Below are 27,108 nucleotides of genomic sequence, written 5' to 3'. Positions count from 1 at the left end.
GATTGGTCTCGTCCCTTTGCGCTTCTAGTTCCGGTCATGCGGCAGCGGCTGAAGCGGCGAGTGGTTGGAGGGTTCTGCTCCGGAAGTGCTAGCGCAGGAGGGCCTAGAGGGGCGCCGGGAACGGCGCGCGGCTACACGATGGCTGCCCGGCTGGCTGCGCGCCGTTTGTGGGCTACACTTGCAGTTGCCGGGAGAGGCCCGCTGGTTTCCTGCCGGAGGTGGTCCGGCGCCTGGGCAGACACCGTATACGATGTGGTGGTGTCAGGAGGAGGCCTGGTGGGCGCCGCCATGGCCTGTGCCTTGGGTAAGCGCATTTCCAGGCCTGCACTGGAGAGCCGCGGGGCCGTGGAGGAGCGTGAGAACCGAGGGAGCTCTGGCACTGTTGCCCAAGCCTTGAGCGTTGCGCATGTTGAGGGCCATTCCCTACCCAGAGGAGCCCTAGAGCAAGCGTTTGGACCTTTAGGGTTCCGAAGGGTCAAAAGTGGGAGGGGCTTTACGAGTCATTCCAAGGCGTAGAGATGACCCACTAAGGTTATTTTGTTATGCGCACACTTGGAAAGAATCAAGTCTTGTTAGATTGGGCTGGGGTTGTTTTTTTTTTTAACAGCATCATTAAGATCTAATTTGTATGCCATAAAGCTTTCCCATTTGAAGCATACACTTTAATGGTTTTTAGAATATTCAGAATTGTGCAGCCATCACCACGATAGATTTCAGACCGTCTCATCACCTTCCAAAAGAAACCCAAACTCATTAGCAGTCAGTGCCCATTTACCCCGTTTCCTCAGCCCTAGGCAACCATTCGTGTACTTTCTGTCTGTAGATTTGCTTTTTCTGGACCTTTACATGGAATCTCCTTAATGCTTTTAAAGTTCATCCATGTTGTGGCATGTACCAGTACTTCCTTTCTGTGGCTGAATAGTGTTCTATTGCGTGGGTATACCATATTTTGTTGATTCATCAGTTGATGGACATTTCAGTTGTTTCCACTTGGGGTGATTAAGAATAATGCTTTTGTTATTTTGTGTACAACCTTTGGGTAAACATATATCTTTGGTTATCTTAGAAATATTCCTAGGAGTAGAATTGCTGGGTCGTATGGTAATTCTTTGTTTAACCTTTTTTAAGAACTGCCAGTGTTGCGATGTGGCTGCATGATGTACATTCCCACCAGCAGTTTATGAGGGGTCCAATTTCCTCATAACCTGAACAGCACTTAACTTTCTGTTTATTGTCATCCTAATGAGTGTGAAGTGGTGGTTCCTGGGTTTGCTTTGCATTTCCCTAATGATATTGAATATCCTTTCATATGCTTATCGGTCATTTATATAACTTCTTGGAGAAATACCTATTTAGTATCTGCCCATTTTTAAACTGGGCTGTTTATCTTTTTATTATTGAGTTATATTCTGGGTACAAGTTCCTTAGCAAGTAAATGATTTGCAAGTATTTTCTCCAATTTTGTGGATTGTCTTTTTGCTTTCTGGATGGGGTCCATTGAAACTCAGAAGTTTTTTAACTTTGATGAAGTACAACTTATCAGTCTCTTACCACTTGGGCTGGTGCTGTCTCATCTAAGAAATCATTGCTTAAAATTCTCTCATGTTTTTCTTCTAAGAGTTTTATAGTTTCAGCTCTTAAATTTAAGCATATGATCTACTTTGAGTTGTGTATAAGGTGAGGTAAGGACTTTGCTTTTACACATATAGAACACTGCTGGGTGGCTGAGTAGATCCCTACAGCCTTAGGAAAGCTGTGGCTAGTGGGTATTAGGGCGGAGCAGCTACCATTAGATCAAGGCAGAGAGGTGTGAGGGGCCAGAAAGCAGTCTCCCATCCTTCAACATAACCTGCTTTGTGCTGCCTGGCAGCCAGGAAGGCCACTTGGTTTATTCAGTGCTACTCAGTGCCTTTGGTCTGGAGCAACCTTGATTTTCACTCTTCCCTTGTTGTATGATACAGTAGTACCACTCTTCTCATTCTAAAATAGTTATTTTCCTAAATATAAAGAAAGGGTAAATTCCAAGATATAAAGAAAACCAGTTACAAAATACAAAGAAAAAGAAGGTAAAGATTTGAGGGTTGTGTCTTCATTACTAGGGACTGCAGTGTGTCTGGTAAACCCACATTTTTTAAAATCTTTTTTTGGCAGCAGCACCTCACTGCTGTGGATTCCCCGCCCGTATCTTTCTTTAAGACACTGCGGAAACTGTATCCATGCTGTAGTCATCCAGTAACCAGTCATCCAAGTCTCCTTTATACTTCCCCACACAGATGTTTTAGGACCAGATTTGTACGCACAATTGATGTATTTGGGGCCTCCTTTTTTTTTTGCATACTTGAGTGATCTATTTTATCTTGAGGCCTCAGTTTTGCTTATTAACCCCATTTTACTGTTGAACAGGATTTATAATTTTTAGTGAGTTCATAGTTTGAAGATTGGAAATATCTGGTGTCTAAATACTACAGCTTTCCTTTTTTACTTCATTCTTCTTCCTTTCTAGGGAATTCTGTTTGCTTGTTATGGGTTTTCCATGATTTGTTCCCTTGTATATGGCATGTATCAGACTGCCTTGAGAAGTCCTACAGTCATGGGCAGGGTGGTTTGTGTGGGTGAAATGGTGGCTTATGTTATTGCTTTGGACTCGGCATAGTGTTTACGTTTTATGTGCCTTGTGAGAAATTTGTATCGTAAGGGCTAAGGAATTAGCTAATCTGTCACCTCCCTTGAAATTGAGAAAGGGAATAAATTCAGATTTTCCTAAAATGTTGCCTTTTTTTCTCCCCCCAGGATATGATACTCACTTTTGTGACAAGAAAATCCTGTTGCTAGAAGCAGGTCCAAAGAAAGTATTGGAGAAATTGCCAGAAACTTACAGCAACAGGGTCAGCTCCATTTCCCCTGGCTCTGCAACCCTTCTTAGTAGTGAGTAGACGATCTTCTCTCAGAGCACCATCTCCTGTCTGTCTTTGCTTTCCGGTGTGTCACCTTGGACAGAGTTACCAGAGCAGCTGGCATGGAGGGAGCTGACGAAGGGGAGGTTTGTAGTCTAGTGCAAAGTTGAAGACGAGGGCCCCTGACATAGTAAATGTGTCAGCTCCCAGTCTGAGGGAGACATCCTTAGGACATGTGGGTCCCTGAGGTAGACTTCATTTGTGATGGTGTTGGGTCATTATGAATTGCTGTTAACTAAAACTATGTGAACTAATTATGACCATTCACTTCTAGTAGCAGCACCTTCTTCTTTCCCAGGGTCGGCCCTCTGTGGACCCTGCCTGCTAAATGCACTTTTGGGGTATAGATGGATATCTGCACATAGAACCAGTAAGAAAATTGTCTCTGGGTCTCTGCCAAATGTTGCTCCCTCAAGCCATCCTATCTAGATCCACCGTATATAAACTGGACTTTTAGCCCCTTAAACTATTTTCTTCATACCATTTACTACTACCTGACATTAAGTGTGTGTGTTTTGTTGTCTACCTCTCCAAATAGAATGTCAACTACAGAAGGGCTGGGACTTTATCTGTCTGGGCTTTCCACTTTATGCTCAGAACTGTTCCTGGCAATAGTAGGTGCTCAGTAAATGCTTTCTTAATGAATGAATGAAAAAAGTTAAAAGTTAAAAAAAAGATGGTCTTTATCTGAAGACTTGGTAACTTCAGTAGCATGATGAATAATAATATGGGTTTGGTTTCCTTCTTTATTTCCTCTGCTTTGAATTTTTGATCATGAAAGCTGAGTTTTTCATGCTGTATAATCTGCTCTGGGTAACAGTAGCTTATCTCCCAGCACCAAGTAGGATAGAAGTGGAGAATATTTTTCTCTTTTTGGAGAATACTGAATATGACCTCTTATTTAATAGGTTGGAGGGACAAAGGGGATCCCTGAAGGGACGTGGGCCCTGTGAGGTTGCTCTGGTCTATCTGTAGATCCTTTCTTTTTTAGGTTTTGGTGCCTGGGCCCACATCTGCAACATGAGATACAGAGCATTTCGGCGAATGCAGGTGCCTTCTTTATCATTTTTGGCAAGATATCTTGGTCTGTCTTGGGTTGATATAGTGGAGTCCCCATTCTCCAGGTGTTCTGTTAATTGGGAAAAATCAAAGTTCACACTCAGTCTAAGAAAGTGGAAGGAAACATTTCTAAGATAATTTTCTTCTCACCTATATCTCCTGCCAGAGGGACTGACAAATTGTGACTTTTCTGCTTCTGTCACTTGGGAAAGCAATACTCAGTTTCTGGTTGGAGTAATGTTTCCTTCCCCTTTGTGTTCTAGGTGTGGGATGCCTGCTCAGAGGCCTTGATAATGTTCGATAAAGATAATTTAGATGACATGGGCTACATAGTGGAGAATGATGTCATCATGCATGCTCTTACTAAGCAGCTGGAGGCTGTGTCAGGTGAGCCACTCATCTCTTCCATCTTCATTTCACTCTTTTAAGGTGAACTGCTTTAGAATTATTCTAGGACTTACAGGAAGAAAGATCCGTTTTTACTGATACTGAAAGTCTACTAAAGAAGCCCTCTGATGGTTATTTCAGGTTTTTTTTAAAATTTTTTACAGCTTTATTCACATATAATTTACCATAAAACACACCTGTTTTGAGTGTACAATTCAGCGATTTTTTTAGTATATTTATGGAGTTGTGCTACCATCTCAGAATCATTTTAGAACATTTCCATCACCTCGGAAGGAAACCATGGGCCCATTTACAGTCATTCCGCATTCCCACTCCTAGCCACTGGCACCACTGATCTACTTTCTGTCTTCAGAATTTGCCTATTCTGGATATTCCACATTAATAGAATCATACAGTATATGTTCTTTTATGTCTGGCTTTTCTGTCTGTATTTTTCATGTAGCATCTACTCCATTCTTTACTGTTTCCAAATAGTATTCCATTGTGTGGATGTACCACATTTTGTTTATCCATTCATCAGTTGACGGACATTTGGGTGGTTTCCACTTTTACCACATTTTGTTTATCCATTCATCAGTTGACGGACATTTGGGTGGTTTCCACTTTTTGACGAGTGTGAATAATGCTATGGACATTTGTATAAAGCTTGTGTGGACATGTTTTTATTTCTTTGAGGTAGATACTTAGGAGTGGACTTGCTGGGTCATAAAATAATTCTGTAACATTTTCAGAGACTGCCAAACTTTCAAAATGGTCACATCATTTCACTTTCCCACCAATGTATAAGGGTTCCAATTTCTCTATATCCTTGCTAACACTTATTTTCTCTTTTAAAAAAAATAACAGCCATTGTAGTGTTTCTGACATGGTAGCTCATTGTAGTTTTGATTGTCATTTCCCTAATGACTAATAATATTGAGCATCTTTTCATGTGCTTACTGGCCATTTGTGTATCTTCTTTGGAGAAATGTCTATTCAAAATCTCTGGTCCATTTAAAAACTGGATTATTTGTCTTTTTATTTTTGTGTTATAGGAGTTCTTTAGATATAAATTTCCTATCAGATGTTTGATTTGCAGTTGTCTCAGGGTTGTTCAAGAGAGGAAAATTGGAGGCAACTCAAGTGCTTTTTGATGTGAGATAGTAATCCATTCGTGTAATGAACTGTGCAGCTTTTAAAGATAATTTAGATCTAATATTTGATCACTTAGAATTATGTCCTATATTTTATTGGTGAAAAAAAAGTATGTGTGATATGATCCTACCTCTGTGTGCATAGAAAATTGTCTGGAAAGCTATATGGCAAAGCTTTAAGTATAGTGGTCTCTTAAGTGGTATGTTTAAGGGTGATTTTTCTCCTTTTATTAAATATTTCTTTGTTCTTTCTTTGAATATATTATTTTTATGATTGGAAAAGTAAAATGATTTCCAGTGGGCAGAAAATTCTTATGAAATCTAGAACTTATCTGAGCTGTTTTGTATTCCCACCCTATTTACTATGAAACATACGTGGGTTCAGTTAGATGTGGAGTGAAGCTAGAGTAGCAGGACTGTGAAGAAAGAGTGCCTAATGCAGCCTGATCAGTGAAAACTTATTTATTTATTTTTGGCACAGATTCATCCCTGTGGCTTCTGTCATTTATCAGCTCTCAAAGAATAACATGAGTTATTTTTCATATTTTACTTGTTTAGTAGTAAATGGCAAGAGACAGCTGTCCTCGGACCTTGTGTTAGGTTTAGTTACGGTTTTCTCCTCAGTCTGTGTGGGCTGCCTTTCTAATGTTGTTTTCTCTCTTCTGACCTCCTAGACCGCGTGACGGTTCTCTACAAGAGGAAAGCAGTTGGCTACACCTGGCCTTGTCCATTTCCCATGGCCGACTCCAGCCCTTGGGTTCATATTACCCTAGGTGATGGCAGCACCCTCCAGACCAAATTGTTGGTAGTTGAAGATTCTTATTTCGCCAGGGGTCTTGCATAGTCACAGCATATTCTAGATTCTAGGGCCTCTAGTTTTAGATCTTAGACAAAGTTGAAGTTAATTTTAGGCAAAGCTTTTGGTTATAAGAACCAGTACCCACTCAAGTCTGCTTAAGGTGGGCTTATTGTAAGTCTAGTACAGGAAGCAATCTCCTGAAACATACTAGGTCATGAAATAAAGGATAGCTGGCTTCACAGGGATAGGAACAAGTGTGTCAGAAATTGAGGCTCCTCTTTTTCCCTTTCAGAAATGCTTTAGTCACCCATCTCCATGCATCCATTTTTGTCTCTGCTCATCAGCCTCCCCTTTTATGTGGCAGCCATTCCTAACCTGGACTGTTCAGCTCCAGGACCTGCCTTATTGCTTTCTAGTTCAAATATCAAGAGAATTTGGCTGAGTTTAACCTATGGCTTGGCAGCTCATGAGTTAGATGTCCAGCTTTGGTCCATTAGCTGAGGCTGGGGTCACATATATAGGGCTACCTTACCCTTTAGGGGCTGAGTGAGGCAGGCAAGGTAAAAAGTTGCCTGTCATACATGGGCTTGCCAACAGTTGGAAATAGAGAAAACTTGAGACAAACTCTTGAACAGTTCATTTATTAAGAAATTGTAAGACTCAGCAGGCTCTTGTCTTCATGCAGATTGGTGCAGATGGTCACAACTCAGGAGTACGGCAGGCTGCTGGAATCCAGAACGTTAGCTGGAACTATGACCAGTCCGCTGTTGTGGCTACCCTGCATTTATCAGAGGTAAGAGTCTGAGCCCACCATCTGGGGATTCTGCTCTTGTTTAATCAGTACTAAGTATGTTTCACAAAGAACTCTTCTCTCTGTTGTAGGCTACAGAAAATAATGTAGCTTGGCAAAGATTTCTCCCCTCTGGGCCCATTGCTCTGCTCCCGGTAAGAAATCCTTCTGGCTAGTCTGCTTAAACATGTCCAACTTTCCCCATTTAGGACTTCATGTTCTCTCAGCTTTTTCTGGTTTCCAGGAAGTACACCCGTGAAACCTTTGTTTCCCCTTCTTACCTTCCTTTATGCTTGAGAGCTCCCAAGAACAGGAGTTTTAGCCCTTGATGTTCTTGTTTGTACAGCTCTCAGACACCTTGAGTTCCTTGGTTTGGTCCACATCCCATACACATGCAACAGAGCTGGTCAGCATGGATGAGGAAAAGTTTGTGGATGCCATTAACTCTGCCTTTGTGAGTACCAACCTGTACATTAAAGGTGCTCAACAAATGGTAATGATTATCGTGGAGTTAGACACAGCCTTTAGGTAATAGGGGCACTAGTAATTTTGAAGCTTAAATGTCACATTTATCTAAATTCATTAATAGTAACAATTGGTAACACTTTTTGAGCATTTACTGTGTGCCAGGCACAGGTGAATAGTTTTACCTGTATTTATGTATTTAATCCAGTGAAGCACTGAGGTAGATACTAGTATTATGCTCATTTAGTAATTGGTAACTTGCCCAAAGTTACATAGCCAGTGGCAAAGCTGAGTTCTGAAGTAAGGCTGGCCCTTGAGCCTACTACGGTTTTAACCAAAAAACTCTTACCATCTCGCTAATGACTTGACATTGGTTTATACTGAAGAATTTACCACTGCTCTGTAGTAGCATCAAGAGTAAGAGGAACTAGACATAGCGAAGTATGAAATGGTGAGTGCTTAGCATGTATTCCTGGCACAAGCTTTTGCAGTACATTCAATTAGCAACAATTCATGGGTGCCTTCTATGTAAGGGTCTGGAGATAGATAAAAGAGACATAGTCCCAGCTTTTATTTAGGAAGACATAATCAGATGAGGGGAAAAGATAGATAAATGACAATTTGGGCACAGTGGTAAAAGTAGGCATAGGATGTTATGGAGCATAGAGGAGGAGAAAACACACACAGAGGCAGCTTTGGAGGGAAATTTACAAAAAGAGGAGAGAGCTTCTGGATGCTCTGAGCTATCCTTGTGAACTAGAAGTGGGAAGACATTCTAAGCAGAGGGGAATGTTGGAGGCCAGATATTATAGGTAGAATAAGCTGTATTGTGGCTGGCACATGGTTTTTGAGGGATGAAGATGAAGTGTAAAAGATGAGGCACAGAGGTAGGCAGGGGCAGCTCATGAGCAGTTTGGCTTAATTGTAAAACCTGTGGGGAGTGATGGTAAGTTGTGTTTTGCATTTGTTTGAGGGACTAGTTCCTTGTGGCTCAGATCAGTTGAGGCATGTTACCATTGCCCTTGGCTATAAAAAGGGTTTCCTTGTTGAATTTTTAATTCCATTACTCATACAATTTTATTTTGTTCTGTGGCTGATGCTACTCAGTGGAGTGATGCTCACCACACAGACTTCATCGACACAGCTGGCACTGTGCTGCAGTATGCTGTTGCCTTTCTGAAGCCCACTAAGGTCTCAGCCCGTCAGCTGCCCCCAAGTGTAGCCAGGGTGGACATCAGAAGCCGAGTACTGTTTCCTCTTGGGCTGGGACATGCTGCTGAGTATGTCCGGCCTCGGCTAGCGCTCATTGGGTAAGATAATAACAGAGCAGGGCCATTCCCTTCTCACTCTGCTGCTGGAGGCTACACCTGAATTCTGTTTTATTCTTAGGGATGCAGCCCACAGAGTCCATCCACTTGCAGGACAAGGTGTCAACATGGGCTTTGGGGATATCTCCAGCCTAGTCCATCACCTCAGTACTGCAGCTTTCAATGGGAAAGACTTAGGTAAGGATTCAGGTACTTTAGACTAGATGTCTCTGAGAGTTCATGTAGTTAGGGAAGATCAGGACCCCAGAATACCTCCTAGAAGCCAAATGTGGTGGACATAAATGTAAATGGTTTGCTAGGAAGAAAACTTCACAATTAAATTAGGGATTTAACTTTTCTGCTTTCCTCTAGGCTCCATGAGCCACCTCACAAGTTATGAAACGGACAGACAGCGTCACAACACTGCTCTTCTAGTTGCTACTGACCTACTAAAAAGGCTCTATTCCACCAGTACCACTCCGCTTGTGCTGCTTAGGACGTGGGGCTTGCAGGCCACAAATGCAGTAGCTCTACTTAAAGTAAGAGGTTGTTTATGGCTCTCAGGTCTTGCTCACTAGGGAACGACTTTGCCAGTGATGCCTAAATTCTTTGAATTTATTTTCTTGGTTGTAAAATTTCTGAATACCTTCCCCAGTAGTCACGAGCCAAAAAGTCCTTGCTGGCCTTATTGATCCTAGGACCCATATCTAAGCAGAAACTACATAAGGATGCGCTTAAAATAGTGGGACTTCTAAAGATGTTTAAGCTCCTTTTGCTGCTTGGATAACCTCATTCCTAAGAAAGTTTTAAAGACACTTGAAGGGACATTTGGGAGGAATACCTAGAACTTTGGCTAAGTTTTTATCTAAATAGTTTGGATATTTTATTTTCTTCACTGGTCCTCACACAGTGTCAAGAGTATCACTGACTCTCTTTCATTTTTCTCTAGGAGCAGATTATGGCCTTTGCAAGCAAATGAATGCTCCTTTTCTAGGCATTTTGTTGATGGTAAATGAATGTCCTTTCTGAAGACCATCACATATTTGAAGTTTTAATTTAATAAATTTACATTACACTCTCCAGTCAGTCTTCTCTTCTGCTTAATGAGCCTGTGGAGCCTAAATAATGAGAGATTTGCTGTGAGGAGGGCATTATCAATAAAGCCAAAAAACAAAACAAAACAAACAAAAACCCAAGTGAAGACTATTGTGATGTGGTTGAAAAGAAACCTTTTATTACTCAAACAGAAATTGCTCAAAGTGCTTTCTCCTTCATTTTCACTTGTTAATCCTTTCTAAAAAGATGTATAAAAATTCATTTGCTCTTAACTTGAAACGGACTATCTACATAGGATATTTATATGACCCTCATGGTGACCACAAGGAAAAAAACCTACAGTAAGAACTCAAAATAAAATGAGAAGGGAATCTAAACCTAACACTAAAGAAAGCCATTAAACCACAAGAGGAGAGAAGAAAAAGAAACAAACTACAGAACAGCCAGAAAACAACAAAATGGCAATAACTATATATACTTACCATTAATTTAAATGTAAATAGACTAAATTTGCCAATCAAAAGACAGCTGATTGGATAAAAAAGGAGACCCTTCTGTATGCTGCCTATAAGAGACTCATTTTAAGTAGACATACATAGACTGAAACTGAAGGGATGGAAAAAGAGACTCCAAGGAAATTAGAAGAGTAGATCTACTCATATCAGACAAAATAGAGTTTAAAACAGACTAATAAAAGACAAAGAAGGGCATCACATAATGATAAAGGGTCCAATCCAACAAGAAGATAATAACATTTACAAATATATATGCACCCAACATAGGAGCACCAAAATACATAAGGCAAACATTAATAGACCTAAAGGGAGATAATTGAAAGCCATTTAAAAATAGGAAACTTTAATATCCCACTCTCATCAGTGGATAAATCATCCAGACAAAAAAATCAATATAGAAACATGGGCTGTAACACATTAGGACAGAGGGACTAGTATACAGAACATTCCATTCAAAAACAGCAAAACACACATTCGTAAGTGCATATAGGACATTTTCCAGTATAGATCACAAGTTGGGCTATAACATAGTCTGAATAAATGAAAAAAATAGAGCTCATTTTAAGCATTTTTCTGACCAGAATGGCATGGAACTAGAAATTTATTACAAGAAGAAAATGGGAAAAACCACAAAGACAAAATTGAGCAACATGCTACTGAACAACATATGGGTCATCAAAGAACTCAAAGGGGAATTCAAAAAATACCTAGGCACAAGTAAAAACATATATGATATACCAAAATCTATGGAATGCAGCAGAAGCAGTTCTTACGTTCACAGAGATGTAGACCTACCTCTAGAAACAAGAAAAATCTCAATCTAACTTTACACCCAAAGGAACTAGAAAAAAGAGCAAATGAAGCCCTAGACTAGAGGAAGGGAGAAAATAATAAAGATCTGAATGGAATAAATGAAGACTAAAAAGATCAATGAACCTATTCTTTTTGAAAAACAAAATCAAGAAACCCTTGACTGACCAAGAAAAACAACTCCATAAATCAAAAATGAAAACGTTACAACTGATACCACAGAAATAGGATCATAAGAGACTACTATGAACAGTTACGCCAACAAGCTAAATAACCTAGAAGAAATGGCTAAGTTCCTAGAAATATAATCTAACATGACTGAAATAATGAAGAAATAGAAATCTAAGTAGACTGAATACTGGTAAGGAGATTGAAACAGTAAATCAAAAACCTCTCAACAAACAGAAGACTACGACCAGATGGCTTCACTGGTGAATTCTATCACACATTCAAAGATGATTTAATAGCTGTCTTCCTCAAACTTCCAAAAAACTGGAAGCTTCAAACACATTTACAAGAACAGTATTACCCTGATGACAAAGTCTGACAAGGGCACCACACACACACACACAAAAAAAATTACAGGCCAATATCCTGGATGAACATAGATGCAAAAACCCTCAACAAAATATTTAACAACTGAATGAAGATGTAGACTAAGGATCATAACACCATGATCAACTGGTTTACTCCAGGGATGCAAGAACGGTTCAGTATCTGCCAATCAATGTGATAACATCACACTACAATGAAAAACATTATTTCAATAGATGGAGAAAAGCCATTTGACAAAATTCATCCATTCATGAAAAATAACAAAGTGATTCTAATAGGGACTGTACCTCAACATGGTAAAGGCCATATAGGAAATCCTACCACTAATATGCTCTATGGTGAAAGCTGAAAGCTTTTCCTCTAAAAATAGAAATAAGACAATGATGTCCACTTTCACCACTTTTATTAAACATACACTGGAAGTCCTAGCCACAGCAATTATGCAAGAAAAATAAAACACATACAAATTGTAAAGGGAGAAGTAAAACTCACTGCAGATGACATGATAAATATATAGATATACCTAAAGAATCCACCAAAAAAAAAAAAATGGATTAAGTTGCAGGATACAAAATGAATACACAGAAACCTGCAATGTATATACTAATAATGAAGCACCAGAAAGAGAAGAAAAAACACCCATTTACAATCACATCAGAGAGAATAAAATACCTTGGAATAAGTTTAACCAAGGAGGTGGAAGGCCTGTACACTGAAAACTGTAAGACACTTACGAAACTGAAAATGGCATAAATGGAAAAATACATGCTCATGGATTGGAAGAATATTGTTAAAAGGTCCATACTAACCAAATACAGACTCAATGAAATACCTACCAAAATTCCAGGAGCATACTTGACTAAAATAATACTAAAATTTGTATGGAACACAAAAAATCCCAAGTAGCCAACGCAATCTTTTTTTTTTTTTCATTAGTTTCAGGTGTACAACACAGTGATTCAACATTTATATACATGATAATTCTAGGTACCAGCTATCACCATGCCAAGTTGTTACAATATTTTGACTATATTCCTTATGCTATACATTACATCCCAGTTACTTATTTAATTTACAATTGGAAGTGTGTACTTTTTTTTTTTTCCTGAGGGCATCTCATATTTATTGATCAAATGGTTGTTAACAACAATAAAATTCTGTATAGGGGACTCAATGCACAATCATTAATCCTCCCCAAGCCTAATTTTCGTCAGTCTCCAAACTTCTGAAGCATAACGAACAAGTTCTTACATGGAGAACAAATTCTTACATAGTGAATAAGATACATGGTGAACAGTACAAGGGTAATCATCACAAACTTTCGGTTTTGCTCATGCATTATGAACTATAAACAGTGCAAATATGAATACTCATTTGATTTTTATACTTGATTTATATGTGGATACCACATTTCTCTATTATTTTTAATAAAATGCTGAAGTGGTAGGTAGATACAAGATAAAGGTAGAAAACATAGTGTTGTAAGAGAGCAAATGTAGATGATCAGGTGTGTGCCTGTAGAATATGTGTTAATCCAAGCTAGACAAGGGCAATAAAATATCCACGTATGCAGATTTCTCTCAGAACGGGGGGGTGAGGTTCTAAGTCTCACCTCTGTTGATCCCCAATTTCTCACCTGATGGCACCCCTGCGACTGTGCCTGTCTTAGGTTGTTCCTCCCTTGAGGAATCTTACCCGTCTCTGGCTAACCAGTCATCTTCCGGGGCCATACAGGGAAATGTGAAGTTGGTAAGTGAGAGAGAAGCCTTATTGTTTGAAAAGGTTAGCTTTTTACTTCTTTGCATATTAATGCCCTGTGGCTTCTATGCCCAGCATTTGTCTTGAGGTATCTTTACCACTTAGAAGAATTCTGATACTTGGTAAATTTGATATGAGGCACGAATTCTATTTAAGGGTTGTAATTAGGAAGGAAGAAGAAAAGCTATAGAAGTAGCAGGCGGAAGAAAACATGGGAAGATTGATTATTTCTTTGACATAATCTTCTTGTAGAGTAACTTCAGCATGTATAGGTTTTAAACTACTAATTAAATTGTGCACACACATTAACATAATAGGAGTACAGTTGCGTAACCAAAGCATACCTGTAATTACCATCCATCTCCAGTGAAACCAAGAAAACCAGTTAGGCACCTTCGGCATTTGTGAAAACTTATCTATGATATGGTGGATAATGTCCAACTGAACTTGAAGAGTCTGAGAGAAATCAGACAAATTAAAACAACCCATTCCTGGGGACTGTTCACATCCCATATGTTCTTTTAACAGTAAATAGTCTGTAGTTGTAAGATTTTGGAGCACTACAATTTGCACTTCTCATAATTCTTGGTTGAGTTCCAACAGTATAGATCCAGTCAAATTTGTTGTTTTACTGTATGCACAGGCCAGGTTAGATATCTCCTTCCTCATTCCCATGGCAAGTCCAGGAGCTGGTGGGATGAGTGCATCTACAGCTGTAGCAGTGCGTGGATCTTTGTTGGGGTTTTTTGATGATCATCTTCTGGCATGAGTCTTCCAGAGAGTGCTGATGTTGGAAGTCCTTTTTCATATCGTATCTTAGTTGATTTTTGGGATAGCCAAATTAGGCTTTGATCCTGTGTATAAACACAAACAGGCCCTTTGCCTACACTTTTATATGCCCTTTATACACTTGTGTAGAACTCATTGGAGGTCACCACACAGGAACTGCCTTTTTTTGTTGTTTTTTTGCTATCATTAATCTACACTTACATGATGAATATTAAGTTTACTAGGCTCTCCCCTATACCAGGTCCCCCCTATAAACCCCTTTACAGTCACTGTCCATCAGCATAGCAAAATGTTGTAGAATCACTACTTGCCTTCTCTGTTGTACAGCCCTCCCCTTTCTCCCACCCCCCAATGCATGCTAATCTTAATACCCCCCTTCTTCTCCCCACCCTTATCCCTCCCTACCCACCCATCCTCTCCAGTCCCTTTCCCTTTGGTACCTGTTAGTCCATTCTTGAGTTCTGTGATTCTGCTGCTGTTTTGTTCCTTCAGTTTTTCCTTTGTACTTATATTCCACAGATGAGTGAAATCATTTGGTATTTCTCTTTCTCTGCTTGGCTTGTTTCACTGAGCATAATACCCTCCAGCTCCATCCATGTTGCTGCAAATGGTAGGATTTGCCCTTTTCTTATGGCTGAGTAGTATTCCATTGTGCATATGTACATCTTCTTTATCCATTCATCTATCGATGAACATTTAGGTTGCATCCAATTCTTGACTACTGTAAATAGTGCTGCGATAAACATAGGGGTGCAATGGTCTTTCTCAAACTTGATTGCTGCATTCTTAGGGTAAATTCCTAGGAGTGCAATTCCTGGGTCAAATAGTAAGTCTGTTTTGAGCATTTTGATGTACCTCCATACTGCTTTCCACAATGCTTGAACTAAGTTACATTCCCACCAGCAGTGTAGGAGGGTTCCCCTTTCTCCACAGCCTCGCCAACATTTGTTGTTGTTTGTCTTTTGGATGGCAGCCATCCTTACTGGCGTGAGGTGATACCTCATTGTAGTTTTAATTTGCATTTCTCTGATATTAGCGATGTGGAGCATCTTTTCATTTGTCTGTTGGCCATCTGTATTTCTTTTCTGGAGAACTGTCTGTTCAGTTCCTCTGCCCATTTTTTAATTGGGTTACTTGTTTTTTGTTTGTTGAGGTGTGTGAGCTCTTTATATATTCTGGACATCAAGCCTTTATCGGATCTGTCATTTTCAAATATATTCTCCCATACTGTAGGGTTCCTTTTTGTTCTATTGATGGTGTCTTTTGCTGTACAGAAGATTTTCTGCTTAATATAGTCCCACTTGTTCATTTTTGCTGTTGTTTTCCTTGCCCGGGGAGATAGATTCAAGAAGAGGTCACTCATGTTTATGTCTAAGAGGTTTTTGCCTATGTTTTCTTCCAAGAGTTTAATGGTTTCATGACTTACATTCAGGTCTTTGATCCATTTTGAGTTTACTTTTGTATATGGGGTTAGACAATGGTCCAGTTTCATTCTCCTACATGTAGCTGTCCAGTTTTGCCAGCACCACCTGTTGAAGAGACTGTCATTTCGCCATTGTATGTCCATGGCTCCTTTATCAAATATTAATTGACCATATATGTCTGGGTTAATGTCTGGATTCTCTAGTCTGTTCCACTGGTCTGTGGCTCTGTTCTTGTGCCAGTACCAAATTGTCTTGATTACTATGGCTTTATAGTAGAGCTTGAAGTTGGGGAGTGAGATCCCCCCTACTTTATTCTTCTTTCTCAGGATTGTTTTCGCTATTTGGGGTCTTTGGTGTTTCCATATGAATTTTTGAATTATTTGTTCCAGTTCATTGAAGAATGTTGCTGGTAGTTTCATAGGAATTGCATCAAATCTGTATATTGCTTTGGGCAGGATGGCCATTTTGACGTTATTAATTCTTCCTAGCCATGAGCATGGGATGAGTTTCCATCTGTTAGTGTCCCCTTTAATTTCTCTTAAGAGTGACTTGTAGTTTTCAGAGTATAAGTCTTTCACTTCCTTGGTTAGGTTTATTCCTAGGTATTTTATTTTTTTTGATGCAATTGTGAATGGAGTTCTTTTCCTGATTTCTCTTTCTGTTGGTTCATTGTTCGTGTATAGGAAAGCCGCAGATTTCTGTGTGTTGATTTTGTATCCTGCAACTTTGCTGTATTCCGATATCAGTTCTAGTAGTTTTGTGGTGGAGTCCTTAGGGTTTTTTATGTACAGTATCATGTCATCTGCAAATAGTGACAGTTTAACTTCTTTACCAATCTGGATTCCTTGTATTTTTTTGTTTTGTCTGATTGCTGTGGCTAGGACCTCCAGTACTATGTTAAATAACAGTGGGGAGAGTGGGCATCCTTGTCTAGTTCCCAATCTCAGAGGAAATGCTTTCAACTTCTCGCTGTTCAATATAATGTTGGCTGTGGGTTTATCATAGATGGCCTTTATTATGTTGAGGTACTTGCCCTCTATTCCCATTTTGCTGAGAGTTTTTATCATGAATGGATGTTGAACTTTGTCGAATGCTTTTTCAGCATCTATAGAGATGATCATGTGGTTTTTGTCTTTCTTTTTGTTGATGTGGTGGATGATGTTGATGGACTTTCGAATGTTGTACCATCCTTGCATCCCTGGGATGAATCCCACTTGGTCATGGTGTATGATCCTCTTGGTGTATTTTTGAATTCAGTTTGCTAATATTTTGTTGAGTATTTTTGCATCTACGTTCATCAGGGATATTGGTCTGTAGTTTTCTTTTTTGGTGGGGTCTTTGCCTGGTTTTGGTATTAGGGTGATGTTAGCTTCATAGAATGAGTTTGGGAGTATCCCCTCCTCCTCTATTTTTTGGTAAACTTTAAGGAGAATGGGTGTTATGTCTTCCCTGTATGTCTGATAAAATTCCGAGGTAAATCCATCTGGCCCGGGGGTTTTGTTCTTTGGTAGTTTTTTGATTACCGCTTCAATTTCGTTGCTGGTAATTGGTCTGTTTAGATTTTCTGTTTCTTTCTGGGTCAATCGTGGAAGGTAGTATTTTTCTAGGAAGTTGTCCATTTCTCCTAGGTTTCCCAGCTTGTTAGCATATAGGTTTTCATAGTATTCTCTAATAATTCTTTGTATTTCTGTGGGGTCCGTCGTGATTTTTCCTTTCTCGTTTCTGATACTGTTGGTTTGTGTTGACTCTCTTTTCCTCTTAATAAGTCTGGCTAGAGGCTTATCTATTTTGTTTATTTTCTCGAAGAACCAGCTCTTGATTTCATTGATTTTTGCTATTGTTTTATTCTTCTCTATTTTATTTATTTCTTCTCTGATCTTTATTATGTCCCTCCTTCTGCTGACCTTAGGCCTCATTTGTTCTTCTTTTTCCAATTTTGATAATTGTGACATTAGACCATTCATTTGGTATTGTTCTTCCTTTTTTAAATATGCTTGGATTGCTATATACTTTCCTCTTAAGGCTGCTTTTGCTGTGTACCACAGAAGTTAGGGCTTAGTTTTGTTGTTGTCATTTGTTTCCATATATTGATGGACCTCCATTTTGATTTGGTCATTGATCCATTGATTATTTAGGAGCGTGTTGTTAAGCCTCCATGTGTTTGTGAGCCTTTTTGCTTTCTTTGTACAGTTTATTTCTAGTTTTATGCCTTTGTGGTCTGAAAAGTTGGTTGGTAGGATTTCAATCTTTTGGAATTTACTGAGGCTCTTTTTGTGGCCTAGTATGTGGTCTATTCTGGAGAATGTTCCATGTGCACTTGAGAAGAATGTGTATCCTGTTGCTTTTGGATGTAGAGTTCTATAGATGTCTATTAGGTCCATCTGCTGTACTGTGTTGTTCAGTGCTTCCATGTCCTTAGTTATTTTCTGCCAGGTGGATCTATCCTTTGGGGTGAGTGGTGTGTTGAAGTCTCCTAGAATGAATGCATTGCAGTCTATTTCCCCCTTTAGTTCTGTTAGTATTTGTTTCACATATGCTGGGGCTCCTGTGTTGGGTGCATATATATTTAGAATGGTTATATCCTCTTGTTGGACTGAGCCCTTTATCATTATGTAGTGTCCTTCTTTCTCTCTTGTTACTTTCTTTGTTTTGAAGTCTATTTTGTCTGATATTAGTACTGCAACCCCTGCTTTCTTCTCGCTGTTGTTTGCCTGAGATATGTTTTTCCATCTCTTGACTTTTAGTCTGTACATGTCTTTGGTTTTGAGGTGAGTTTCTTGTAAGCAGCATATAGATGGGTCTTGCTTTTTTATCCATTCTATTACTCTGTGTCTTTTGATTGGTGCATTCAGGTCATTAACATTTAGGGTGACTATTGAAAGATATGTACTTATTGTCATTGCAGGCTTTAAATTCGTGGTTACCAAAGGTTCAAGGTTAGCCTCTTTAGTATCTTACTGCCTAACTTAGCTCGCTTATTGAGCTGTTATATACACTGTCTGGAGATTCTTTTCTTCTCTCCCTTCTTATTCCTCCTCCTCCATTCTTCATATGTTGGGTGTTTTGTTCTGTGCTCTTTCTAGGAGTGCTCCCATCTAGAGCAGTCCCTGTAAGATGTCCTGTAGAGGTGGTTTGTGGGAAGCAAATTCCCTCAGCTTTTGCTTGTCTGGGAATTGTTTAATCCTGCTATCATATTTAAATGATAGTCGTGCTGGATACAGTATCCTTGGTTCAAGGCCCTTCTGTTTCATTGCATTAAATATATCATGCCATTCTCTTCTGGCCTGTAGGGTTTCTTTGGAGAAGTCTGATGTTAGCCTGATGGGTTTTCCTTTATAGGTGACCTTTTTCTCTCTAGCTGCCTTTAAAACTCTTTCCTTGTCCTTGATCTTTGCCATTTTAATTATTATGTGTCTTGGTGTTGTCCTCCTTGGATCCTTTCTGTTGGGGGTTCTGTGTATTTCCGTGGTCTGTTTGATTATTTCATCCCCCAGTTTGGGGAAGTTTTGAGCAATTATCTCTTCCAAGATACTTTCCATCTCTTTTCCTCTCTCTTCTTCTTCTGGAACCCCTATAATACAGATATTGTTCCTTTTGGATTAGTCACACAGTTCTCTTAACATTGTTTCATTCCTGGAGATCCTTTTGTCTCTCTCTAAGTCAGCTTCTATGTGTTCCTGTTCTCTGGTTTCAGTTCCATCAATGGCCTCTTGCATCCTATCCATTCTGCTTATAAACCCTTCCAGAGTTTGTTTCATTTCTGTAATCTCCTTTCTGGCATCTGTGATCTCCCTCCGGACTTCATCCCATCTCTCTTGCATATTTCTCTGCATCTCTGTCAGCATGTTTATGATTCTTATTTTGAATTCTTTTTCAGGAAGACTGGTTAGGTCTGTCTCCTTCTCTGGTGCCTCTGTGATCTTTGTCTGCCTGTAGCTTTGCCTTTTCATGGTGATAGGAATAGTCTGCAGAACTGGGACGAGTGACGGCTGGAAGGACTTCCTTTCTTGTTGGTTTGTGGCCCTCCTCTCCTGGGAGAACAGCGGCCTCTAGTGGCTTTTGCTGGGCAGCTGCGTGCAGACAGGGCTTCTGCTTCCTGCCCGGCTGCTATGGAGTTTATCTCCGCTGTTGCTGTGGGCGTGGCCTGGCTCGGGCAGCTGCTCCAAAGTGGTGGAGATGCGTTGGAGCGGGAGCAGCTGGGAGGCTATTTATCTCCGTAAGGGGCCTCCGTGCTCCCTGCAGCCCAGGGGATTAGGGTACCCAGAGATCCCCAGATTCCCTACCTCTGGATTTAGTGTCCCGCCCTGCCCCTTTAAGTCTTCCAAAAAGCACCCGCCAAAACAAAACAACAACCACAAAAAAAAAAAATTTTTTTTTATTTAAAAAATAAATAAATAAATAAAAAATGGCCGCTCCTTTTTCTTTATTCTCCGGCACCAGCCTCAGGCATCTGCTCACCGGTCTTGCTGCCCTGTTCCCCTAGTATTGGGGTCCCTATCCCTTTAAGACTTCCAAAAAGCGGTCGCCAAAACAAAACAACAACAACAAAAAAAAAAAATTGGCCGCTCGCTTTTCTTATGTCCTCCAGTGCCAGGCCTCCAGTACCCTCTCACTGTTCTTGCTGCCCTATTTCCCTAGTATCCAGGGCCCCACGTATGCACTGTGTCTGCACTCTGGTCCGGCTGGCGGGGGCTGGGTGTTCGGCAGTCCTGGGCTCCCTCTCTCTCCCGCTCTGCCTACTCTTCTCCCGCTGGGAGCTGGGGGGAGGGGCGCTCGGGTCCTGCCAAGGTAGGGCTTGTGTCTTACCCCCTTTACGAGGCACTGGGTTCTCGCAGGTGTGGATGTGGTCTGGATGTTGTCCTGTGTCCTCTGGTCTTTATTCTAGGAAGAGTTGTCTTTGTTATATTTTCATAGATATATGTGGTTTTGGGAGGAGATTTCCGCTGCTCTACTCATGCTGCCATCGTGGCTCCACGTCACAATCTTGAGAAAGAATGAAGCTGGAGATACCATGCTCCCCAAACTACACTATGAAGCAACAGTAACCAGAACAGTATGGTGTTAGTACAAAAATAGAAACTTTGGTCAATGGAATAGACTAGAGAGCCCAGAAATGGACCCATGCTTGTATGGTCAGTCTGTGACAAAGGTGAGAAGAATATACAGTGGAGAAAAGACAGTCTCTTTGATACATGGTGTTGGGAAAGACGGACAACGTGCAAAATAATGAAACTAAACCACTATCTTATACCACACTTGAAAATTAACTCAAAATGGATTAAAAGAATGTAAAACCTGAAACCATAACATTCCTAGAAGAAAACTGGTAAAACCTCCTTGATAGGGAGTTTAGCAACATCTTCGTTGATCTGATTCCAAAGAAAAGGGAAAAAAGCAAAAACAAACATGGGACTACATCAAACTAAAAAGCTGCTGCACAGAGGAAACCGTCATCAAGATGAAAAGGCAACCTGCTGAGAAAATATTTCCAAACCCTATAATCCAGTAAGGAATTAATATCCAAAACATATAAAGAACCATAAAACAATTTTTTTAAAATTTAAAAATGGGCTGAGGTTCTGAGCAGGTATTTCTCCAAAGATACAGTTGGCCAACAGACATGAGAAGATGCTCAACATCAATAATTATTAGGGAAATGCAAATCAAAACCACAATGAGATGTCACCAAACATCTCTTAAAATGGCTGTTATCAAAAAGACAAGTATTGGAGAGGATGTGAAGAAAAGAAAACCTGTGTACATTGTTAGTGCGATTGTAAATTGGTATAGTCAATATAAAAAACAGTATGGAGATTCCTCAAAAAGTCAAAAACTATCAAATATCCCAGCTATTCTTCTGGGTATTTATCCAAAGTATACAAAAACACTAATTCAAAAAGATACATGCCTCCCTATATTCACTGCAGCGTTATTTACAACAGCCAAGATAAGGAAATAGATTAATCTGTGTCCATCAATAGGTGAATGGGTAAAGATGTGGTATGTATGTATGCATGCCCACGCACATACATTGGAATACTACTTGGTCACAAGAATGAAATCTTGCCATTTGTGACAACATGGTTGTATATTGAGGGTATTATGCTAAGGAAAATAAGTTGGAGAAAGACAAATACCATATGATCTCACTTGTATGTGGAATCTAAACAAAAGAGATTTACAGGTTCAGAGAACAGACTAGTGGTTACCAGATAGGAGAGGGGTTTGGGGGGGTGGATGAAATGGATAAAGGGGTTCAAATGATTGGTACTGGACAGTAACTAGGCTTGTGATCACTTTGTTGTGTATACAGATACCACATTAGAAAGCTGTACACCTGAAACATAATAGAAAAAGACTGAAGATTTATATAATATTTTTAATGGTGGCCATAAGTTTATACAATTGAATTGATGTTTTAAAATTATTAACATTTCAGTGAACATTAAACATAAATTAACCTCTGTTACAGTTGCAGTGGACTTCCTGAAAAAAAAAATCTTACTGTTTATTATTTCCTTCTCACAGCACCAGATTTCAGTTTTACTTATGGTTCCTCTCTGGGGCACCACTGTCTGTTCAGTAATAAAACAATAAATAATTTCATTGCACAAGTTTGAAGACCTCAGGAACCAGGTCAAAAGGGAAAATCTGGTTAGCAGCAGAATCTGTTCATGTTTGGTTGCAGAATGGTGGCCGACTCTGGGTGGGGTGGGACTTGCTATGAGTGTTTGAAGAGTTTACTTCACAGTACCAGAGATGCCTCTTGAAGAGATTTTTGGATCCATTAGATTTGTATATTGTAAAGAACATCTTGCACAACAGTCTGATTTGAACATGAAGTGAGAAAAAATGGTCAGCTTTTGAAATACACTGAGCAATTGTTGGGAATAATTTTTGAAGGGAACAACAGTTAACACAAGGGAGCTTTCAGGCAAATGTGGAAAATTTGTAAGATATGAGTTAAATAGTGACAGTCACAAACCTTTCTGAAATCTTGGAAAATGTGCTCAGAATATGGCACCTACTGTGAAAAGCTATGTGACTATTGGCAAAGTCCAGAAAGGTCTGTAGGGAAAAAAGATCACCTTTCACAAAAAATGGAAAGGTAGCCTAGGTAAGAACATGAATTCTCCAAAAGTATGCAAACCAAATCAGGCAAGACAGGAAGAATTTTAAGGCATACCCTGCAAAGACCTCCATAATCCCACAAAGGCTGTTTTCATATGATGCTGAAGATGACAACACACATGTACCATGTGCCAGATCATGTCCTAAATACTTGAAATATATAAACATTTACAGAAAGAAAAGCTAACCAGCAGTTTTAGATTCTGTAGGGCCCTGAAAGGTACATTAAGGGGCAAAAAGCACATTATAGACAAACCTTTTTTTTTAAGAAAAGTTCTCATTTCAAATTTCCCTTGAAATGGATAAATTGGTTAATTCTTCAGATTTTCCAGTCAAGATTATCAGAATATATGTAGATACATTTCTAGAATTACAATGCATTATCCAAGAGTTCTGAAGGTATTTGGGATGACTGAAGGCATCTGCTGAATATGCGGCCCTCATTTATAAAAGCTTCAGATACGCCGTGGTGATAAAGACCAGGGAATCTCACCTGTTGGGGATAAGTTGGAGGAGTCTAGTGAACGCAGCTTACCCCTCAGGAAAACAACTTGGTTTCTACTAGAGGAAATGGTCTTTCCCTAATCACAGTGAACAACACTTAGTGTGGGATGACTGGTTCTAGCACCCTTTTTTGACAAAGATGGTGAGGGGTCTAGAAGCTATGTCGATTGTTAAAGAGACCACAAAGGACTTAGAAGTTTTCTTAAAAAGATGAAAGGCCATGGAAGAAGGGATTAAAGCAGAACTAAGACCAGTGAGAAGATAGGTAGATTTCAGCCCAATATGAGGAGGGTTTTTTTAAAAACATCAGTGCAGTTCAAAAATGGAATGAGCTGTCTGAGAACATGCCTAAACAGAAGCTGAATGATAACCAGTTAGAAATGTTAAGGGAATACTGTTTACAACTCTAAATTTAGATTCTATTATTTTACTATGTATTAGCATTTTTTAAGGATGACAATAGGTATAAAGTTGACTTCAGTATAATAAAGGCCACTGTGAAGAATCTGAAGAAATCCCACACTATTTTTAAAGAAAACAACTCAGATTTGTGGGATGAGGATACAGAAGTTTGCCTAGCTACATGTACATATCAGATGTTAAATAATGACTTAAGGAAATAACTTTAAAAATTAAGGTTCCCCAGAACAGGTGTGAAGGCCAGGTATACTTATCTTTTGTGAGAGAGCTGAAAGGGTCTACTGTGAAAGCTGTAAGTTGAGGAGATAGAAACTCTGCTGGAAAGAAGCTGGAGGTAAAGGGTGAAGGCAAACGAAGCTATTTCAAGTCCAAAAGTAAGAGTGGTAGACAAGCAGCAGATGGTAGCTCTGTGCAAACGTACAAGATAAGAAGTTTTGGGGAAAGTAATGCACAAAATCAAGAGTTTTGAGCACTCAAAACTCAAAATGAGAATGCACTGTACCGATGTGGGCCAAAATGACTCACCATATCAAATGTTAGGTATTATTGAGAAAGGTATCAGAAACCCTGGGACTTGACAAATAAGTTACAGGATGTTAGCTAAAACGACTGGGGCGAGGTCAGGAAGAAATGCTAAAAATGCAGAGAATAAAAGGGCAAACTGAAAGGGGATGTGGCCAAAACCTAGATCCTTGAATAGCACAGCCACAAGACTCTCACCACAGACCAAAAGCTAGGGTATAGATGTCTTTCTTAGAAATAATAAAGAAAACAAGTTTAGGATGACAAATGACTACAAACACATTAGCCCAGTGGTAGATACTGACATGGGATACACACACATTCCTAATCCCAGCATTGACTGATAAATTGTTGATTAAAAGGTATTCTATACAAAGCAGCCACACCCTCCCAAAACTTGTCCCCAGAGACTGAATGGCCTCCTTTCTTACGGCTGGGATCTATATGGTTAGGAGTTAGTTTCCATCCTGCTAAGATTTAGGATGGCTCTCAGCTGGCTCATTGGAGCTGGCACAAAGCAGGACCACACACTTTCAGATATGGTTACCTTCTTTTTCCCCCTTGAATTACACATAAAAAGCAAAGCCAGTATTTTTTCTCTCTTTTGTAGGGGAAATGGTTAGAGATAAGGACCAGACAGGGCAATGTGTAGAGAGGGGAAAAAAACGTGTTTTATGTTATGGGATTGCAATCAGTTTACTATGTAAGATGAAAATTAGTATGTTCAAAGGAATGAGGCACTCAAAAGGTTGAAATGAGATATTTCTTTGGTTCCCAGGGACCTGTCCCCGGGCTACCCAAGGTTAAGTTCTAAAGCTATTCCTTTTGGCTCTCTGTGACACACAAGGAATCACAAAAATTTAGACTCTGGTGCCAGCTGTGTAACCAGAATGGTTAGGTAACAGTTCACATTATATCTGTAAAATTAATTAAATCCAAATCTCAAGATTCAAGGGGAAAGACCTGTCACAAAAGCCCCTTCCTCCTGATGACGTCAGTTGCTGGGCTTCAGTTCAGGCTGACCCCAGACTAGCTCAGAACATGACTTGAGTCCTCCCTCTACCTTTAAGTAGACTGCTGGTGAATATAGGCCTCAGGAGAATGGTTGGACCTCAGTGAGAGATGCCCAGAGACTGCAGCAGGTGAAAGGTAGCCCCCAAGGCCCAGCCTGTCTCTATGTTGTTCACTTTCTTTGTGAGCTGTTGGAGAAGAGAAAAAATTAGTCTTCACATTTGCATTCAATTTTCAAATCTAGTAAGCATGACGGCAGAGAATACACGCAAAGATCAGTCGCATGGCTAAACAAAGGTATAAATGGGAGTAGCCAGACTGGGGAGGCTTCCTCCTGCCTCTCTCTGTAACAAATTTCTCTCCTGCCATGGCCTATTGCTCCCACACCTGCCAATCTAAGCCTTGAATCTCCTGGCACAGGAAGTGGTCTCACCCCAGCCTTCTAGACAGGATCTTTTAGACAGGCTTCTGAACTCTTTCCCTAATCCTGAAACTCAATATAACAGGAGTTGGGACTAGATTTAGGAGGAAAGAACATACTAAACCTCTCAATTTGTACTTGGTAAACAACTGCATTTTAAGCACGAATAACCAAGGAAGGCATTTAAGGCCTTCTAGGCGAGGCTATGCCTTAATCAGGTCAGTGACACTGGGCAAAAGCTTAGACCTGATTTCCTCAAGGGGATTAGATTAGATTATCAAACTGTTCTCTTCAGAACCCATTTCCAGGGGTTCCAAAGAATTGCTTCAAAGGACAAAGGGTGCCGTACCTCTGCTTCAATTAGGTCCACTTTTATCAGTTTTACTGGCATTCTTTATAAATAAGCTTTTGTTGAATAAAAATGTCACCACCACCGCCACACACACACATACACAAAAGGTTTAGAAGCCAATGGATTGGTTTTAGTCTTCTATTGCTAACTTCTTATGACACAATACTTCTGGGTTAACCCGAAAAAATCTAGCCTAGTCACTCTGCCAGAAGCTGAGAAGAATGGCATGGGAATCATTGTGAGGGATTGAGACATCTGAGTCAAACTGGAAGTGTCCTCAACCCCCTCCCACCCACTCTAAATGCTCCTCTGTCCTCAGAACTGGGCTGGACAGCCAGCCTAGGAATATAGATGCTTAAGGGAGTGATCTCTGGAACAGGGGACTGTCCACTCTTCATTTAAGTTGTGCTGCGACTGAAATCATAGACTAAAAACATGCCAGCACTGGAAGTGGCAGACAATTGTCCTTAAATGACTTGGATTATTGTTGCTGCTGAAGTAGAGGATGTTGTTAATTTAGTATGTACGGAGTGCTTAGGATGACCTCTCTTGTCCACAAATCTATCCCCAACTGGTGTGAAATGCCTACACTAATAGTAATACCAATATTAATAACTTACCATGTGCCAGGCATGGTGCTTTACATGAATTGTATCTTAATTTTCCTAACAGCCCTATGAAATAGGTACCCTGTTTTGGATGAAGAACCTAAAAGTTACAGGGGAACTAAATCATCCAAGGTCACAGAGTTAGTAAACTTGCAGAATCAGAACTTGAACCCAGATCTGATGGACTTCAGAGCCATGTTTTAAACACCATTCTCTACTGACTCTACTTACAATGAACTCTTCTGTGTTAAGTATTTTAAATGCAATATTCTTGGCAGATACAACACATTCAATCTAAATACTTTAGTACAAATGGG

The 27,108-nt window shown here is 39.9% G+C and overlaps 2 protein-coding genes across 2 annotated transcripts in view; one reads left to right on the top strand and one right to left on the bottom strand.

Annotated features, from left to right (window-relative positions):
* The first annotated feature begins 21 nt into the window (after positions 1-21).
* COQ6 (coenzyme Q6, monooxygenase) lies at positions 22-9,997 on the top strand. Its single transcript, XM_036913233.2, has 12 exons — positions 22-304; positions 2,791-2,925; positions 3,946-4,004; positions 4,277-4,400; positions 6,229-6,359; positions 7,039-7,146; positions 7,236-7,298; positions 7,490-7,597; positions 8,716-8,918; positions 8,998-9,113; positions 9,288-9,454; positions 9,865-9,997. The coding sequence occupies exons 1-12, from the start codon at positions 37-39 to the stop codon at positions 9,892-9,894; spliced, it is 1,512 nt and encodes a 503-aa protein (XP_036769128.2). The 5' UTR covers positions 22-36; the 3' UTR covers positions 9,895-9,997.
* A 12,184-nt stretch (positions 9,998-22,181) lies between these two features.
* ENTPD5 (ectonucleoside triphosphate diphosphohydrolase 5 (inactive)) overlaps positions 22,182-27,108 on the bottom strand; it is a 31,553-nt gene continuing 26,626 nt past the window's right edge. Inside the window, exon 15 of the mRNA XM_036913230.2 lies at positions 22,182-25,598. Coding sequence (XP_036769125.2) covers positions 25,512-25,598 — 87 coding nt within the window. The 3' untranslated portion in view covers positions 22,182-25,511. The remainder of the gene's footprint in view (positions 25,599-27,108) is intronic.

The sequence above is a fragment of the Manis pentadactyla genome, chromosome 11 (genome assembly GCF_030020395.1).
Source record: "Manis pentadactyla isolate mManPen7 chromosome 11, mManPen7.hap1, whole genome shotgun sequence".
Classification (NCBI taxonomy): domain Eukaryota; kingdom Metazoa; phylum Chordata; class Mammalia; order Pholidota; family Manidae; genus Manis; species Manis pentadactyla.
This window is presented reverse-complemented; position numbering and strand designations above follow the sequence as displayed.